This window comes from Condylostylus longicornis, unplaced genomic scaffold (genome assembly GCF_029603195.1).
Source record: "Condylostylus longicornis isolate FDR11 unplaced genomic scaffold, ASM2960319v2 ptg000048l, whole genome shotgun sequence".
In the NCBI taxonomy this organism is placed as follows: Eukaryota; Metazoa; Arthropoda; class Insecta; order Diptera; family Dolichopodidae; genus Condylostylus; species Condylostylus longicornis.
In genome coordinates, this window is record NW_026578017.1 from 13980649 (window position 1) to 13999720 (window position 19072).

A 19072-nucleotide genomic window follows, 5' to 3' on the forward strand; every position below is an offset into this window, starting at 1 on the left:
GTCTGTAAGTTTCTAACAAGATGAAATTATTGTCATTCATCACTTCAATGAATCGTTATCAAAGAACCAAAAACAACAGGCATACAAGCAAAAGAAAAAAATGATTTTAAGGAGGTGATGATGTAAAAAAAATTGGAAAAAAAAACATTTTATCTTCTTACAAATCTAATGATGTCTAAATAACAAAACGGAAGATTATACAAAAACTTACTCAGAATAAATTACATTCAATTTTATTTCTGTCAACTTAATAATAACATTGACCAATAAGAGTAAGCCAAAACGATTGAATAAAAGTACTCATTTAATATGCAACTGGAAAACAATAGAATAGACGTAGGCATTTCTTTATGACATGTAAATTAATACGTTACACAATAATGAGTAAAAACGTTTCGAATTATACAACAAGTAAAAACGTTTCGAATTATACACTCCACCTTCTCAATCTGAATTTAAAATTTATTTTTGAAATATCTAGAATTCGCTCTAATTGTTGTTTACAAAGTATTCGAACCAGACAAACCACTCTATAGAAACTGCATAGATATGTCTGACCTATAATTGGACACGCAACGGCCAAGTTTCATGAATATAACTTCATTATTTTCTCAAATAATTAAAATTTGCTTTTGGAGTTGTATGGCAGCTACCCTAACCAGTGCAGCCATTCCATTAAAATTTTTCAGAACATATGTAAAGTGTAATTGGAGACATCTGTGCAAAATTTGATATTAATATCTTTATTACTTTTAGAAATATTTAAAAAAATCCTTTGAGTTGTATGGCACCTACTCGAGCCCGTTCTCCGAATTGGTCCAATTATAATAGCAGCCGTCGTTTGCACAAAAGAAACAAACGGACGGACACACGGACATGGCCTAATCAACGCAGAATTTTACGCTGAGCTAGAATATATATATATATATATATATGTCCATATCGGAGAATACTCCTTATCAAAGGTTACAAACTCCATATCAAAGTTAATACACCCTTCACGAAGGTGCAGGGTATAAAAGTAATAGATTTTTTTGGAAATTGAAGAGCGCGACCATATCTGGGAAAATTTTAATAACAAACGCTTTATACATAGAATCTTCTGTACCATTCTTTATCTTTTATCAAAAACTTGGTAAAGGTACTTGAGCGAATAATATTTCTGTAAGTAAAATCATCTATTCTTTTCGATATCAATTAAATACTGTTCCATGCAGTCTTACAGTTAAAAATTTACAATCAGCAGTTCGTAAGAGTAAAATAATTAAAGTAGATTTAAAACATGAAAAATTCCTACTATTACAAAATTGTAACAAAATAAAAAGAAATCCAAACAAATGAGGAAATTATTAAAAATCAATTAAAATGATTGTATTTCCCGTTAATCAAATTAACATTAATTTAAAAACGACCCTTTGAAATATTGCAATTAATTCTTGTTAAAAAAACGAACAAACAAACACAGATACATACAAAGTTTAAGAGACAATTTTCAATTTGAAGTTTGAATTGAATTACAATATTTACTCTACTCTACTCTACATTCACAAATATGCGGTAAATAAAAGAAAAGGAAAAACGAACCGCAGACATACATATAAAATTTTATTACATATTTTTTTGCGATTAATCTGCAATGCACAAATTTTATAATATCCTTAATAATATATTCTTGATATATGAAGGGTGTATAAATCCTTTTTGTATACATAAAGCATTCAAAATTAAATTGAGATTATGGTAAATTTACTTTTAAAAAAATAATTTTTCATAACATGCTATTAAATTCTGCGACGGTTAAATAAATAAATTGCAATTTTAATTAGTTTTTTGAATTAAAGACAAAAATACTTTTGACAAAATTATTTATTGTAGATGGTAACACTCAAAATGTTGTTATAACATTGATTTCTGTGTAAATTCATGATTTCAGCAATTATTTCTGATTTAAGACCCCAAATTCGAATATAATTTGAATTGGTTTTTCCTATAGAATTTTAATTTATCAGGTCAAGTCAAAATTATTTATTTGCTGATGGATTCTTCATTTTCGAATTATAATAAATAATTCTCTTTAAATGGAAAAATTTAAAATTAAATTACACAAAATTTATTCCTATTTATTGCAATTAATAACACTTTAGTATGGGGAAAAAACCAATTCTAAGGATTTACTTGTTTGTTTAAGAACTATTATGGAGAGTATTATATTTAATTTTACATTTCCAAAATTCTTCATTAAATATTTCCTCTAATCAATGTAGATTTATAAAATTCAAATATTCTTTGGATGATTGATACATTCTTTATATTGAAATTATTCTTGGAAAATTCATTCCTCGTATTAAAATATGTTGGTATAATGTGGGTATAAACCACAGAATTGTACACTTGCTGACACTTTTAGAAAATTGCATATTTGCACAGAAAAAAATTCAGTTGAAACTTATACAAACTTTGAAATAAGTCAGATAAAAATCTGTGACCATCGTCTTTGCACATTAAACAAATTAAAATTTGTGCAGCTCTTTCAATTTCAATGAAACGTTACTAAAATTCATACACCAACTTCCACTGATTTATTGTTCAAAATACTTCTGAAAAAAATCTGTCCAATAAATCAAATACATAAAAGAAATTACATTGAAAATTAATTCACCTTTCAATAAATTGTGAGTAAATTTGTGGATAATGAATCCGTATACAAGAAAAAAAAAGTAAAATTCAATTTAATAATAATTTACCAATTATGTTATGCACAGACATTTACATTTTACATAGTATGAATTTAAATATGAATCAATTAAAATAAAATAAATACATAAAAAATAAGTTCGGACCAACCCGATGTTTTAGAAATTAGCACATTTCTCCTTGAGCTAATGAAAGCTCTTTGATTTAAAAAAAAAAAAGAAAACAAGATGTTTTGTTTTTATTTTTCACATTTTCTTTTCACCTTTTCTCTCTTTGTATACTTTGAATTAAAATGAGCTTTAACGTATAGTTGAATTTGACGGTAATTTTGTGAGTTGTACAAAGGGGCATCAATCTAAATTGTCTTATTTCAGCGACTATTTTGTTGAAGGCAAGATTTTTTTATGTCATTTTGGAGCACAAAAAATTGAAGATATAAGTCTCTTTTTTTAAAGTTTATGGAATTCAAATACTGTTTGGGATTCCGGTCTTAAATATTTTATTAAAATATTTTATTAACAGGCGCATAGAAGGGCGAAATGAAATTAATTAGCAAATTTTTTGGTAAATTTTTTTGAAAATATTCTAAAGAGCGACCCAATTCAACAAATTTTTTTTTAAAAAAGGATAAAAATTCAGATTTTTTTTTCATGTTTACAACATCCAAACGGTTGTCAATTATTTTCATAATTATGAACATTATAAACGATACACTTTTGTAATTAACTTGCAAAATAAAATTTAAAAATATAATCAATCGAATTAATGACTTATAAAGTAGCACTTTTCCTTTACAAATTTAAGTTTAGATGTTTAATTTATTATATTACTTAGTTATAAATAATAAAAATAATCTTCTGAAATAATTCTCTTAAGATTATATAAATTTGCATAAATTTGGGGGAAATCTCAAAATTTTCAAATCAAAAATTGGATTGATTGTATTCTTGCGGTAAAAGGATGTTGTCGCTTTTATAGAAGTTTGATGAAGCATACAATTTCTATGAAATGGAAAATTGACACTTTGTAAAATTAAGACTCGGTTCAAATGAAAATAACTTTGAAAATTTGTGAAAAATCAATTTGAGATAAAAATTGTTTTTAGTTTGAAAACTGTGCCTTGTTCAAAATTTTAATTTGTTACTTCAATTATAACCAAAAACTTCATTCCCCAAAGTTGAAAAACGTAGAAATTTTATGAATCGATGGACTGATAGAGTTGCTTTTCAAGTTAATAATTTTTTTCGATCTTTTGGAAAATGTACCAAGAAATAAATTCGTTATTCTATGTTTGGATAATGCAATCGAAACTTAATACCTCAAGGCAACTCTTCATCATAAAATTAATTGATGTGACATTTTGTTTTATATTTTGAAATTCGTGGAAAATATCCATAAATTTTATGATTTATTATATACAATAAAAAATTATTATTCAAAAATGAAAAGACCTTAGCATACTATAGGCTACTTATAGCATATCAGTTGTTCACAAATGTGAACTATCACAGCCAATTTTAAATTTTGGTATTTCAAAATTTCATGTATTTCAGATACTGAAGTATGAATACTTTTAGCAATAATACAATTACTCTAAGGTTTACAAATTCCAGTTGTTTAACTTCGACTGCCTCAATCTTAGTAAAGACTTTTCACATTAACAAGTCAAAATATAGTAAAAAGACTTCTTTTATCTGAAAAATTTGATTTTTCCTGCCCTTTTCAAAATTTTATCTTTTTACTAGTTTAAAAAATAATTTAATGAATGAATTCATTTAATCGTGCGTATATAACAGATTATCATAAAACATAATAAACATAATAATCATAAATTTTTCATTTTTATTGTAAAAATTTAAATAAAAGTTACCAATAAAAAAAGAACATCCCTAATTCTTAAATAAATCTGCCCTGGCATTTGACATTTTTATAAAAATAAATTATTTATTATACTCGTAATTTTAAGCTTATTTTTTTATAGATCTGTGAGATTAATGAATCAAAATATTTCATTGACCTGGTATTCTACATAATTACGTTTTATAGCATTTATGGCAATTTTTATGAAACAAATACACTGAATAATTTAATAATCCATTTGTAATGTTGAGTCTGTCTGTCTCTCAGAGCGATAACGCAAACACTAATAGAATTATAGAACCTTTGTGTTGACACCCAAATTGATATATTTATTTCGTATAACCGACATAGGCGAACAGGAATGAATGCTCTTTAAGAAAATAAATAGGAATCACTTTTATGTGAAAATGTACCAGATGCGTCCCTATCTGACGCAATGAGTTTATTTCGTAAGTCTATTTGCGATTTCAGTTTATAACTCAACATACTTTCAATGTATTTCTGCAAGGTTTCGAAGAAATATACAAGGGACTTCTGTTTTCCTAGCAATGATTTTACTTTTGGGAATTAAAAATCAGAATACCGAACTATAATGATGAAGGAAGATTTAAAATTAAATTTTCGGACGTTAAATATTTTTTATAAAATGTACATACATATTAAAAATATTAAAAAAAAAATTAACTTGATTAATGGTAGTAAGTGGAAACTGCAGAAATATTTCTATCATACTAATAAAAATTGCTAAATTTATTATTTATTAAGGTTGTGTCTAATAATACTGTTGCGAAAAGCTTAATACAGAATTGCAAAACAACATTTTGTAATTAATTCCATTGAAATTTGCTGCAGTTTTACAAATTAAATAGAATATTTTTGAATTGTATGGAAACATTTGTTTTTCGTATGAATTTAAAATTGAGATATTCAATTACCAACTGAAAATAATTCCAATTCCCAGTGAGGTATTTATCTTAAGTTTCTAATTCCTTGAGAGGTTGCAGTTAAGTTTCAAGACGTCCTATGTAGATACTATATTTAAACGGCCCACTTTTGATAAAATTTCGTCCAGAAAACAACACTCTAGTTGAAAACTTGGAAAAATTCTGATTTTTTGATTGAACTTTTTTTTGTTTAAAATTTCCCTTCATTCAAAGTTGTTATAGCATTCATTAATTTGGTAATTCTGAACAAAATTAGAATTTATTCCTTCAGTTTAATTCTGTATTCTTTCTAATACAAATTCTTTTTCTCTATCTGAATAAATTAAATCACATAAAAACAAAAAATTTCAAAATTTTAAAGGATCCAGATGACAAGCCACTAGTCTCAACCCTCGCGATTAAATTTCAATTCAAAAAATCAAAATCGGAAAAATTTTTTTAAAACCTTAATCTAATTTGATAACCAGTTCGCTCCTCACACAACTTTCTCTACTACTTCCAAATTTTTCATTTGGAACTTCATAAATTTTGGTCACATAAATTCTACTACTTCTCTACTCCCAAATTTAATATGAACAAATTTCGAATATAAACCATCAAATTTTAGTATACATACATACATACAATGTATATTCAAAAAAATTTTAATTTATAAATATTTACGAGCATTAAAACTTTTTTTCATATTTCATGAAAATTAAAAATTGCTATCAATTCGAAATCAAAATATTGTCAAAATTTTTTTTTCAATCAGAGTAACATTATGAATAGAAAAATGTAGAAAGAATTAGAATTCAATTAAAATTACAAAATTAATAACAAAATTTTTTGAAAATGAATTAAGTAACGTGAGAAATTTGAAGGAAATTAGCTTAATAACAATCAACTTATGCAAGAAATAAGGAAGAAGTGAAAATTATAAAAGAAATTCGAACTATTTTGATGAATTTGTTAATTGTGAAATGAAACGTACAAACGTACACGAATTCCCAAAAAATGTGGAATTATTTTAGGTTAATACAGAGGATTTTAAATGTTTTTAAAAATTTCAGTTTTGGATAACATGAAATCAATTTGAGAGAACGAATTTGTTGCGAAACGGGCAGAATTTAAACCGAAATTAAAAAAAAATTGGAATAGTATTGATAATTTCAAAAAGATTCAAAGTCAAGAATAATAAATAGGAGCAGTTTCGTCAAAATTTTACAAGACTAGGTGAGACAATTTTGTAAAAATATTAAATTCGTGTTCTTTGAATATCGCCTCTTTGAATTTTTTTTTGTTCTATATAAAAGACTGCATTACATTGATCATCCTAAACGTATGCAATTTTTATAATGTAGTGCATTATTAAAATCTGTAGTGCAGTAGCTAGATTATGTTTTTAGCACTTTTCCAAAAAAATTTTTGAAAAAAGTGCTTATTAGTTTTACTCTGTCCGTCCGTCCGTCCGTCCGTGGACACTTTTTTTGTTTACAAAAGTTCTACACCCTTGAAGATAGAAAGCTGAAATTTCATACGTACATAGATCTTTACTAGAAACTTATTTCCGTAGAACAAAATTTTTACCTATCTCCCCCCCTCTAGAAGTTATACCCCCCCCCAAAACCCTAAAAATGGCCTTTTTTAAATATTTGTTGCAATGAAACCATAAGCATTTTTGAAATTTTTCAAACGCAGAAAGGTAGCGACTTGCTTCCCCTAGCGCGGTATACTATAGTTAAACTTTAGAAAAACAAAATGGCCGTTCAAATTTACTGTTATCTAAAGTTCTTTTTTTCCAAATTTTTGACCTCGTTTTTCTTCTAGACCCCATAATGTAGAACTTCGAAATTTCAGGAGCATTAACAAATAGTTCATTTCGTTAGAAGAAAATTTTTTTCCATCTCCACCCCCTCTCTAGTTATCGCCTCTTGAAATTTGTAAAATTTGAATTTTTGACATCTTATATTTCCGAAACCGCAAGTTTTTTCAAATTTTTATAAACGCAAAAAGCTAACAGTAAATTCCATGAAACTAAAAAATATAATTATTTTTCTTAACTCACAAAATTAACCCTTAAAATCGAGCATTATGTTAACCCCTTTTTATATTAATTTTTGCTTTATTTCAAAGACTGCATATATGCGTCATCCTAAATATAGGCAATCCTAGAAATAGTTTTATATATGAATGAAAATAATTTTAATAGTGTGGTAGATATCCATAGACTGTATTTAAAAGCAGAATTTTCACTTGTTGAAGGGAAAAGTGCTACAATTCAAACCATTGGTTTGACCCAACTTTATTAAAAACATAATTCTCACTTGTTGAAAGAAAAAGCGCTACATTACAAACCATTGCTTTGACCCAACTTTATTAGAATTACTTTCTGCGTTCAATCATATTTCTTCTAGAATTCCATATAAAAAGTATGAAATGCTTACTTGGGTATATTGGGTATACGAAATTAGTTGTATACAAATCAAATCTCTTAAAATGAATCAAGTATGAAGTGTATTTATATGTATATAAATTTTTTTTTTAAATATACATATTACTCAATATTTAGGAGACTAGTGAACATTTCAGATTACTTGAACTTCTGAAAGATATTAAAATTAAACGTTAAAATCGAAAAACTTACTCTAAGAGGGTGTCAACAGAACTAACCTTTCATAAATGAATTAAAATAGATAATACTAGAACCCTATTCATTTAAAACTTAGCGATTTTAAGTAACTTATAATATTTTCTCTTGTATAATTGTGACCATCAAAATAAAAGAAGCGGCTATAAAATTTCATTATCAAAATTACTCATAAATTTTCAAAACCAACATTGAATAATAAATATGTTATTATTCTTGATACTTCACGGTCTTATTCATTTAAAATAACCAAAATTAAATCCAAAAACAAAGAATTTCCAGTTCCATAGTTGAATTAGTTTAACAAACGATAGAAAAAATTAATGAACTCTCGCAAATAAATGACATTATTATTTTCATTTAAACTTGTTCATGAATTCAAAAAACCGTCTAATATGAAGATAAAGGAAACCAAGTTGAAAATTTCTATATAATAAACTTCTATATGTTAACTGTTCCTTGTCTATTTAAACATAACTTTATATAAAGATACTTATATCGCTGTTATATGAAAAAAAAACTTTTCAAACTCGTTAATTATCATCTTGATAACTTTTCAAAGCTTACACTTGTACAAACATCAATTACTATTTTATATTTAAATGAAAAAGAATTCTTCAAAAGTCATTACCATATAAATTTCCAAGTTTAACTTTTCCTTTACTATATTTTCAATTATAATCGTGTATACATTCTATATATAAACAGATGCTGCAATCATAATATCAAGTTTAATTAAAAGGTCAGACATCTTCCTTTTTAATAGTTATATATATCCTTATTATTTTTAAAATAACAAAAGAACCTTGACATTTTCTATTTAAATTCATGATAAAAATGATTTCATTTTGAATAGAAAAAATATTCATTTCGTCTAAAATTCATTTCAATTTTCTGTGGTTATTTGTTTCTTAAATGAAAACCATTCAAATTTTTCATAAAAAAAACAAAATAAAAATTTCAAATCAAAAAACCATATTTACAGAATCATTTCATTTTCTTATTCTTTCGCTTTAGAAATAAAAGGTTTTTCATTTCAAAATCCTTAAGGTAACAAAAGGAAGAAAATAAAATATGCAGCAAAAAATTCAAAATATACTTTATATATTTTGTAATATTATAAAAACTTACCTTTATCACCCTTACGACTAGTACTCTTAGATCCTGAATCACCACCACCTTTCGGCCTACTTAAAGCACCAGTTGTTTTACCAGATTTTCTTTTTACTCTTTGTAAGATTTCTTGTTGCTGTTCATCTGTTAAATTTCCATATAAAATTCCTTCATCATGTTGTCCACCACTACCAACACCATTATCATTACTATTAATACTATTTACCATTTTACCATTACCATCAATATTACTACCATTCATTGTGTCACCATTAATATTACCTTCTGATGTTGTTGTTTGATTAACAACATTTACATCGTTTTCATTTTCAACCGTCATCAATTTACCAACAACGCTGCTACTACCACCACCAATGTTACCATTATTATTTGTTTCATTTATATTACTATTGTATTTTTCAACCACAACAATTTCAGCATCTGCAGGATTAATATAAATATCCTTTTTACCTGAATGAAATTCATTCATTTCCCTTAGGTGTATTTTATCTTTTGATTTTTTCTTATGTTTTTTACCATGATGGTGTTCATGTTTATTATGTTTATTATAATAGTTACTATATTTATCTTGTGGCTCCTCTTCAGCAAATTCAACAGCAGCTTCTTGTTCTGAAATTATTTTATATTGTACATCATCATCATTTGTAACTGCAGCTGTAGCAGCTAAAATAAGTGATGTATCAACACCAGCATTTAATGTTCCAAATGATAATGGCATTTTTTCTATACCAATAATTTGTTGTTGCTGTTCTTGTTGTTGCTGTTCCTGTTCCAATTGTCTATTTTTATAATTTTTTTGTTTGATAATGTCTGCATTGCTGTCAATATAACCATGTCTTTCATTTTTAGTTAATTTATGCAATTTTTTACGAACTTTTTCAGTTAATAATGCTTTATCATTTAATAAATCAGAAATTTCAACATAATAGACTTCTCCAGTTGCTGGTACAAGTTGTTTTTCTAATTCGTAGCTACCGTTACCATTATATTCATCATCGTTATTTATATTGTTACTGCTGGTACTATTACTATTATTATTGTTGTTATTATTGTTATTGTTATTTAATTTTTCTTCAGCATCAATTGTATCACGTTTACTTAATACATGTCTAGAACCTCTCATTTGTCTACTATTTTCATTTTCAATACGACGTCGTCTACCTTTTGAACGACGTTCTTTTCTCTGGCGATCTTCTCTTGCCGTCGATAATGTTGATTCGGATTTAGAGTGCTCTTCTTCATCGTCACCATGATACGGTCCATGTAAACCTGTTGGAGATAATCCACCACCAGGTGGCTCATCAGATTTATATGGATTTGTACCAATATATTTTTCACTAACAGCAGATGAACCTTTATCTGATGCCGTACCGACATTAGATAAATCTATGTCAATTTTTTCAACAGTTTCATCTTCATCGGGTGTTGAAAGATCATTTGGTGAGGTGTTTTGTGTAGTCTCGGGCTGTGAAACAACTTCAGTTGTTGATTCTAATACACGAGGACGGGTGAATCGAATAGCTGGAGCTGGACAACCAGGTGCGGCATCTATGATTTACGGTAAAAAGAAAAAAAAATAAGTAACATATTAATATAAATTTATATTTTAATTTTCTTGTAAAATTTTCTTGTTAAAAATTTTATCAGTAAGCAATTAGTTTAAACTTTTATTGAATTTTATTCAAATACATTCAAAAAGGCTTGCCTTATCTTAAGTTGAAAAGTAAGCAATTTTACTATTGTATAAATAAAATTTATTGCAGACCTCAAAAATACTTATATACAATTTTCTCACAAAAAAGAAACGTTCGTTCATGTGAAAAGTTAAGGTATGACAAAAATATTCCTTAACTTTCTTACGTTGCACAGCATAACTATCTTACAATATCATCTACATAATATTATTTTAAGGATATTTTCACCATTATTAAAATTTATTTTTATTATCCTTTGCAATGGAAATTTGTCACAGAAAACCTCATAATAATTATTTATTCAAAAAGTTTACACTTTATGGAGGATTTTAAGATTTATGATTGTCATTTAATTTTGGTTCATCAAGAGTAGAAAATGTGTTGTCAATATAAAATATTAATACAAAAATTTTAAAATCTATTCTGGTAATGTATGTGTATAGGAATAGGAACAGAAACTTTATGTTTTCTATCATTCGAAAAATTTAATGTCAAAGTTAATTTTTGTTTTTCTTTACTCTATACGATAATAAATTTCAAATTCATTTATAATCATATTACATAATATTTTATAAGTGAATATAAATATGTATATACATTATATACATACATACCATTACAACATAGAAATAAAGCATGAATATGAAAATTTAAATAAAAATTTTCTCTGGTTTTGACATTACCCTGTAAGCAAGTTTTCTTAACATCTGCAATACTATATACGTCATTATGTTTGGATATATCAGTAACATTTTGTAAATACAGTCAGACATTATTTTCGTTGCTTATCCAAATTTTTTTTTTTTTAAAACGAATTCAGTTAAAAGAAGAAATTTTTGATTCTAAATGAGTTTTCTACTGATGAACGTAGTATGACAACAAATTCCGAGTGAAAAAGTGAAAACATCATATAAAACCATGTGTACGGTTGATGAAGAAATTTTGGGTTTCATATATCTTTTATATGGGTTTCTTATATCCGAATCTGACTGTATATACAGAAATAAATAAAATTTTTATTACAATATTACACACTATGCTATATTTTTCGACTTAACTTCTTTATAAAGGATAACACAAATTTTTTTTTTTGCATTTTAGACATTATAACAGTTTCCATGAGAACAATTTACGATATCTGTTTATGGTTAATTTTAAAATAACTTTATTAAGTTAGATAAAAATAATTATATTAAGAATTTGAAGGACAATTTAATTATAAGAATTTGTTATGATATAACGGAAAGAAAGGTAGTAATAATTGTAAATTTTACCGAGAGAGAGTACAATTTTACAGAGAGAGAGTACAATGAATTTATTATGAAATATATTAGGTGAAATCTATTTGAGGTCAGAAATTTCTTATGTAATTTTTCTACCCATATATTATGAAAAATAAGAAAATTAATGTTTCTTGGTAAAACATTAGGCAATGGCTTCCTTTTCAAAATTTTTCTATTTAAATATACGTACAGTTCTTTTGTAAATTCATTTCAAGCGACATTTTATTTTAATTTAAAATAAATTCATAAATTTCTAGAAATAATATATTTTATAAATTCTAAAGAAAAAATTTTAATAAAATTTCTTTCGAAGAATATTCAAAATTTTTTCATGAGAATTCAAAAAATTATTTAGGTGTCTGTACACAATTTTCATATTCATATATATATACTTAAAGGTTATAAAGTCAATTTTGTAAAAATTAGTCATTTTTGCCATTTTAAAAAATTTATTATTCAATTTTTACACATACGTGTACATATATATGGAATCTGTATTTATGTCCTTCCCCGCCCCCCTTTTCTAAAATTATACTATTATATTAAATATATTGTGTATATTTTTTTTATTAATATAAATGTGTTTGTCACATTGTATGTATACATTAATCAAATTTATATGATAATTTGATGTCTAAATAAATTTCAATTAAACTTTATTATACCCTTAGAATATTTACAAATTTATTTACATTTATACATGTATTTAAGTATGTTATGTTGAATTTGAATTTATGTACAATTATGTTTTTGACATTTTCATTTTAATTTGATCATCCTCAATCATATATATATAGCAAGTATATATAGGCATAGATATCATGATATATAAAATATTAGTATCTGAACATAAGTGTATTCATATTTTAAATACATATATAATATATAAATATTAAATGTAGTAATTTATTAAAATTAGAACTGAAAAATACATGTATAAGTATACAAACTATTTCATTATATATATATGCACATATATACAGCAATTTAGTTGAAATTTGAAATTGAATTTAAATATTTATTCATGACAGTTTTTTTTTTTTGGTATATACGATAAAGACAACATATGCATACACATATAACAATTTTTCTATTATTATTATTTTAATTTCCCAAATGCAGTAACATAAAGGGCAAAAAAAAACAGCATCAGAATAGAACAACAGTAAAAACAAAAAAACAAAAAAAAACAGTGATATAAAAGAAAATCCCGTAAAAAAGGATGAACCGTTTTATGATTTATAATTGAATTGTCGCGACTTTTTTTATTTACCTCTATTTATATATGTATGTACAAGCATTTATATCGCATAATTTTAAAATTTGTAATATAAATGTAAATATGTGCAATATTATTTGCATAAATTCTTTTGTCAGCAATAACAACAATAATTGTTTTATTGTAGGTATAAGTTTGTATGCATGTATACCTTGTCTATTTAAATTTATTATATAGTTATTTTATCTAACAAATTGGAATTTACAATATTAGCAGCATAAAATGTTATTTTACAGTAAAAATCCTATTATAAGTAAAATAAAAGATTTTATTATTATTTTAACTTTATTTTACTTTTGTTATACAATAAATTTTTTGTATTTAATTTCAATAAAATATAATAATAGCGAAGCCCGAACACTAATATACTAGAATATAAATGGTGGAAAATATAGAAACTATGCTTTTTGAAATCAAAACAAATAAATAAATTTTGAGTGAATGGTAACTGATTTAATTATACCCTACCACCTTGACAATCTGATTATAAAAATTAGTTTTTGAATTATATAAAATTTACTTTTAGAGTTGTATGTTTTAGACTAGATATTCGAACCAGTATACAGCCATTTTATTACACCTTTGAGGATATTTAAGTATGTTGTAATTAGGAACACTTTCACAAAAAAATTCATTGTTAATATCCTTAATATAAGTTTCGAAATACTCAAAATGATTTCTTTAAATTGTATGGCGGCTATTAGAACTCATTGGTCAATTTTGTCTAATTACAATGGCGGCCGTCCTTGGAACGGAAAATTAGAAAACAAAAAAAGATTTTGAAAGATGTTCAGTGTTTTTTTTTCATTTTAGAGAATTTCGTAAGATTGGAAGAATAGGGAATATATATACATGTTCAGACAGCAGGCGATTCCTTTATGTTTATTTAATATCTTGTTGAACAAGAACTCGTGTAATGAAATTGGAATTCCAAAAAAAATTACTTACATTTTCCTCCTAATTATGAAACAAATTCAATAAAATATCACAAAAAGGAAAATCTCATAAGTACCATAAATAAAAATTGTCACACATTGTTTATTCGATCCATTCCGCACCAACAAAATCTTTGCCATTATACCCACCATTCCCTTACATAATTTTCGCACAAATTGATCACTATCCTAAACTATTACTTAATTAAAACAATATTTTGACTATTTTTCAATTGAAATAATACCTAAAAATTTCCAAATTTTCACTAAAATTTGATATACTTATGCATAATCATTAATATCCTAGATTATTAGATAGATTATAATATAATTTTGTTATACAATAATTTGTATAAAATTGTTTTGTTGATTAAAATTGAAAAATAAAATTCGTTTCTCTTTAGATTTTTGGGTCCTTTTATTAAATTATTGTCTTTCGTAGACATTAATATAGACTTTTCTCCCTATATACGTATATATAACATGTATATATAATATTTGTGTACGAGTTCATCCGTTTTATTTGCAAATTACCACAAAATTGTTATTTACTTTTATGTCTGCGTGGATTTTTTCAATTGTCAGAATCAAAAATACAAAATTAAATCAATAGACTGAAAATAACTGGTCACATAAAAATGTTTAATTAAAATTTTATTTACATTCAGTATATAAATAAATAAAAATTTATATACTAAATTTTTATGTTTATTTAATAAATTAATTGTAGGTATATATTTTATTTTTATTTTTTTACTGTGTATACAAGATGATTCAGAAAGTTAAAATCGGTTAGAGGATCAAAGAAAAATAAATCTTCCGTTGTGGAGTGTGTGCCAAATCACAACGGTTTCTGGAGGCTTACACGCATTTTGAGAATATTTAATTAATTAATTAATTAATTTTTATAATTTTCATTCCAAAAAAGTATATATTGTTGCAAACCTTCCTGAATCACACTCTATATATTTTTTTGCTTCTTCCTAAATTTGCCTTACCGTTTGTAACGCTAAGAAATAATGGTCTCAGATATAGATTCAAGTGTATGTTTTTGATCAGCATTGAATTCTGAGTCGATTTAGCTTTGTCAGTCTGTCCGTCCGTCCGTTCATCCGTCCATCCCAATGATAACTCAAAAAATAATTCTGCTAAGTTCACCAAAATTTCACAAATGATTTGTTATTTAAAGTGCCAGAACGCTATTTAAATTGGATATGATCGGGGTACTGGTTCGGGTAGCGGTATATAACATCAATAGTAGTTTGGCAAACACAGCACTGAAATTTTGCATAAATTAATATGGTAATATGGCAACTTAATGTCATACTCTGTCCCATAGTCAACTATGGCATTTTTATTCGCACATAGAATAACAAATTCGAAGTTTAATTTATATTTGAAAATTGCATATATTAACCAAACTAACTAATTCAAAAACTATTAAAATTAAAATATTCGGTGTTGATTCGGTTTTGATGATCTGAAAAGTTCTCGATGTCTACGTCGTCATAATCCGTATTTCCAGATGACAGGTAAAATAAATATTTTAAAATTCATTCCACTTGAAATTCGAATTCATTCCATTCTGAAGTTGATGAAATCGTTCAATTGTCTGTTTAGACATTATGATACTATCTCCTGTTGAATACTACCTAATATTATCCAAAGTAAGGAGATGTTCGCTACAAATTATATAAAACTGATTGTATATTTAGAATTTTTGGGCAATTATAAGAGAAACTAATTAAATTTTATTAAGCTCAGTCTTGACAATTAAATTTTTTTTTATAAGACAGTTTTCTACTAATCTACTACTTTCGCACATATAAAATTTAATCAAACTTCTATTAAAACGGATTTTACCTTAAATAAATACTTATCACCCCTTTTATAATTAAAATTGTTAAATGAAATTATGTATGTATATTTATGACCTCGATATATTACAATTTATTTTTCATATATACCTCAATATATTAAGTTGAGGTTTGTATTTTATACCACAATTTATGCTTCGATTTTAACTATTAATTAAACATTTTTAATTTATAGAATTTAATATAAATTAATTAATAATTTTAATTTATTGAAATAAATTAAATATTAATTAAAAAAAAATCACGTTTTGATTTACTAAAACAAATTACAATAAAAAGTTCTAACATGTAATATCATTTAATTATTAAAGAATTAGCGATTACGGTGTGGCATTAATTATAAATAATTTATAATCGCATCCAGTCCAACACCATTTTATTTTTTCAATATAAATAATTTTTTTTAAGTGCAATATAAATAATTTTTTTTTGCACAATTTCAAATGACTCTGGTAGCCACAATAGGGTTATCACAGCTACAACTATCAAACATCTAATTTTTGTTACTTAACATTTGCAGTTAAAAATTTACAGAATATTTTTTATTTACAGACCTTACAGCATCGCATACTTTAAGGAAGGTTTGGTAATGGCAAAAAATTTTGGGAAATGTCCATCTCTTGTTATGTTGACCCGTCCGTCTGCTGGCCTGTCGGTCTGTGTGTGTAGGCATGTTTCTAAAGTGCGGCTGAACCGATTTTGATGAAATTTTATATGTGAGTTTGTTTTGACTGTTACCGAAACCTAACCTGTACTTGTCATCGAAAACCACTTTTCATGGAATTCGAATGACACAAAGCAAAATTCTACTACAAGCCAAATTTACACTTTTGTAGTTATGTTAACTAAAAGCTTTCTAACTCCCTTAAAGTTGGAAAATGTGTTTAAAAGGCATTTTCATAATCGTCTATAACACTTTCGCTTAACTAGATATTGTTTTTTCACATTGCAGTTCTTTATGCAATGATCACAACAGATTTTTTTATTACAATTTCCATCGGATGCCTTGACAAGGTGAAATATAGATTACAACAAAGCCTATCCTACTTTCGAATACATTGATTTTGTAAATTTTGTCTGTGTTTTATTTCTACTTACTAAAAACTTCATATATTTTAAACAGATTTTCTTGAATCAAAAGTCAAATATTATTTAGACCGTAAATCTCATAAAATCTTTAATCATATAACCATCATTTCAATTATTTTTCAAAAATTTATTATGAACTTTTCAAAAAACTATAAATATATTCTTATATATACATTAAGAAATTAATATTATTGGCACGTGAGTTCCCATTATTATTTAAGACTATTTGGAGAACGAAATAATCTAAATTTACTAACCGAAAAATTAAATGATTTCCTTATAAGTTATAATTTATTTCTTTTATGACAATTTTTGTTCATTTCTTTTTATTTTACATTTCGAGTTTTATAACCTATATTATTTACTTATTTCAAAAACTACATAATATTTTGAGTGGTGAAAATAACACTCATCTAACAAAATAAAAAAAAAAGAGAAAAAAATGAAAATTCTTAATTTCTTTTTAATACAAAAATAATTCCAAACTTTCATTTCAGCAATAATTTCAAAAAACTTAGATTTTTCTTAAGAAAAAAAAATAAAATTAAGAAAATCTGTGACTACTTTTCATATACAACTTCCAACTATGTTTTAATTTTTTCCTGTTTTTTTTTTTATTCAAAACTTATCCTTGTTTCATTTTCGCTTAATAAACTCATTTCTTTTGAGTTGAAAAATTGTACAAAAAGAGGAAAAAAAACCCTTACTTAAAAAGAAAGAAATGTGAATGGAAAAAGAAAATAATTAATCTTTGAAACTTTTTCATTAATTTATATACATAGTTAAACATACACTAAATACATACACTATACATATTCGCAGTATACTTGTATGCTCTATATAATATTATAACATTATAATATAAGTTTTATAAGCTTTAAATACTAGAATTTTCAACAGAGCATATTCTAGCCGCTATTCAGTTTTACCATTAATGTGTAAACGTAATTAAAAGCCTGGAAAATGTGTGAAAATTTATTAAAACAAGAAAAAAAAAGAGAAAAAATGGCATAATTTGCATGGAATGAATAGAAGTAAAAAAGAACCCTTCATTTTGTAGGTCATCAAAATCAAAAACTATAATTTTTGTTCGAGCAAAAGAAAATACATTTTTTTTTTCATGTAAAAAAAGAATTTTAGTACATTTCTTTCAAAAAAAAAAATATTTTCAATTAAACAATTTTTTTGAATTTATACAGCCGGCAGTCTAATTTAATACCACTAAGCAAATAGTGTTTAAGTACAGCTATACTGTACTATTTTTACACCAATGGAAATTTTTTCTAGAAAAGTGAAAATTTTCATTGAAAATATGGAAAAATTTTTAAAATTTTTCTTTATTTTAATTAACTGAGTTGCTGAATGTATATAATACATTTTTTTATAAAATGGAGCAAACCAATGAAGCAATTCAGAAAGTGCCATTTAACAAATAATTTTCGAAACAATACCGTCTTGTGTGCTAAGATGCACAATTTCACTCTGTCTCTTTGATTTTTAATTGAGTTCCCTGGCCCTAAAGTATGATCTTATGAAAACATTATTGAAGTTAATCAATACCATTAATATGGGAATCGTTCAATTATATCACAGCTTTTATTTCAATAAAAATAAAATCTTTCATAATTCATTTCGAATAATTTCCTTAATTTTG

The 19072-nt window shown here is 25.4% G+C and overlaps 1 protein-coding gene across 6 annotated transcripts in view; it reads right to left on the minus strand.

The window, feature by feature from the left end:
• The window catches only part of LOC129611217 (locomotion-related protein Hikaru genki), a 91899-nt gene that overhangs the window by 44294 nt on the left and 28533 nt on the right, over positions 1 to 19072 (minus strand). For all 6 annotated transcript variants that reach the window (XM_055524222.1, XM_055524220.1, XM_055524221.1 and 3 more), the window contains one exon: positions 9259 to 10809. In XM_055524222.1, the coding sequence (XP_055380197.1) occupies positions 9259 to 10809 (1551 nt within the window). The remainder of the gene's footprint in view (positions 1 to 9258; positions 10810 to 19072) is intronic.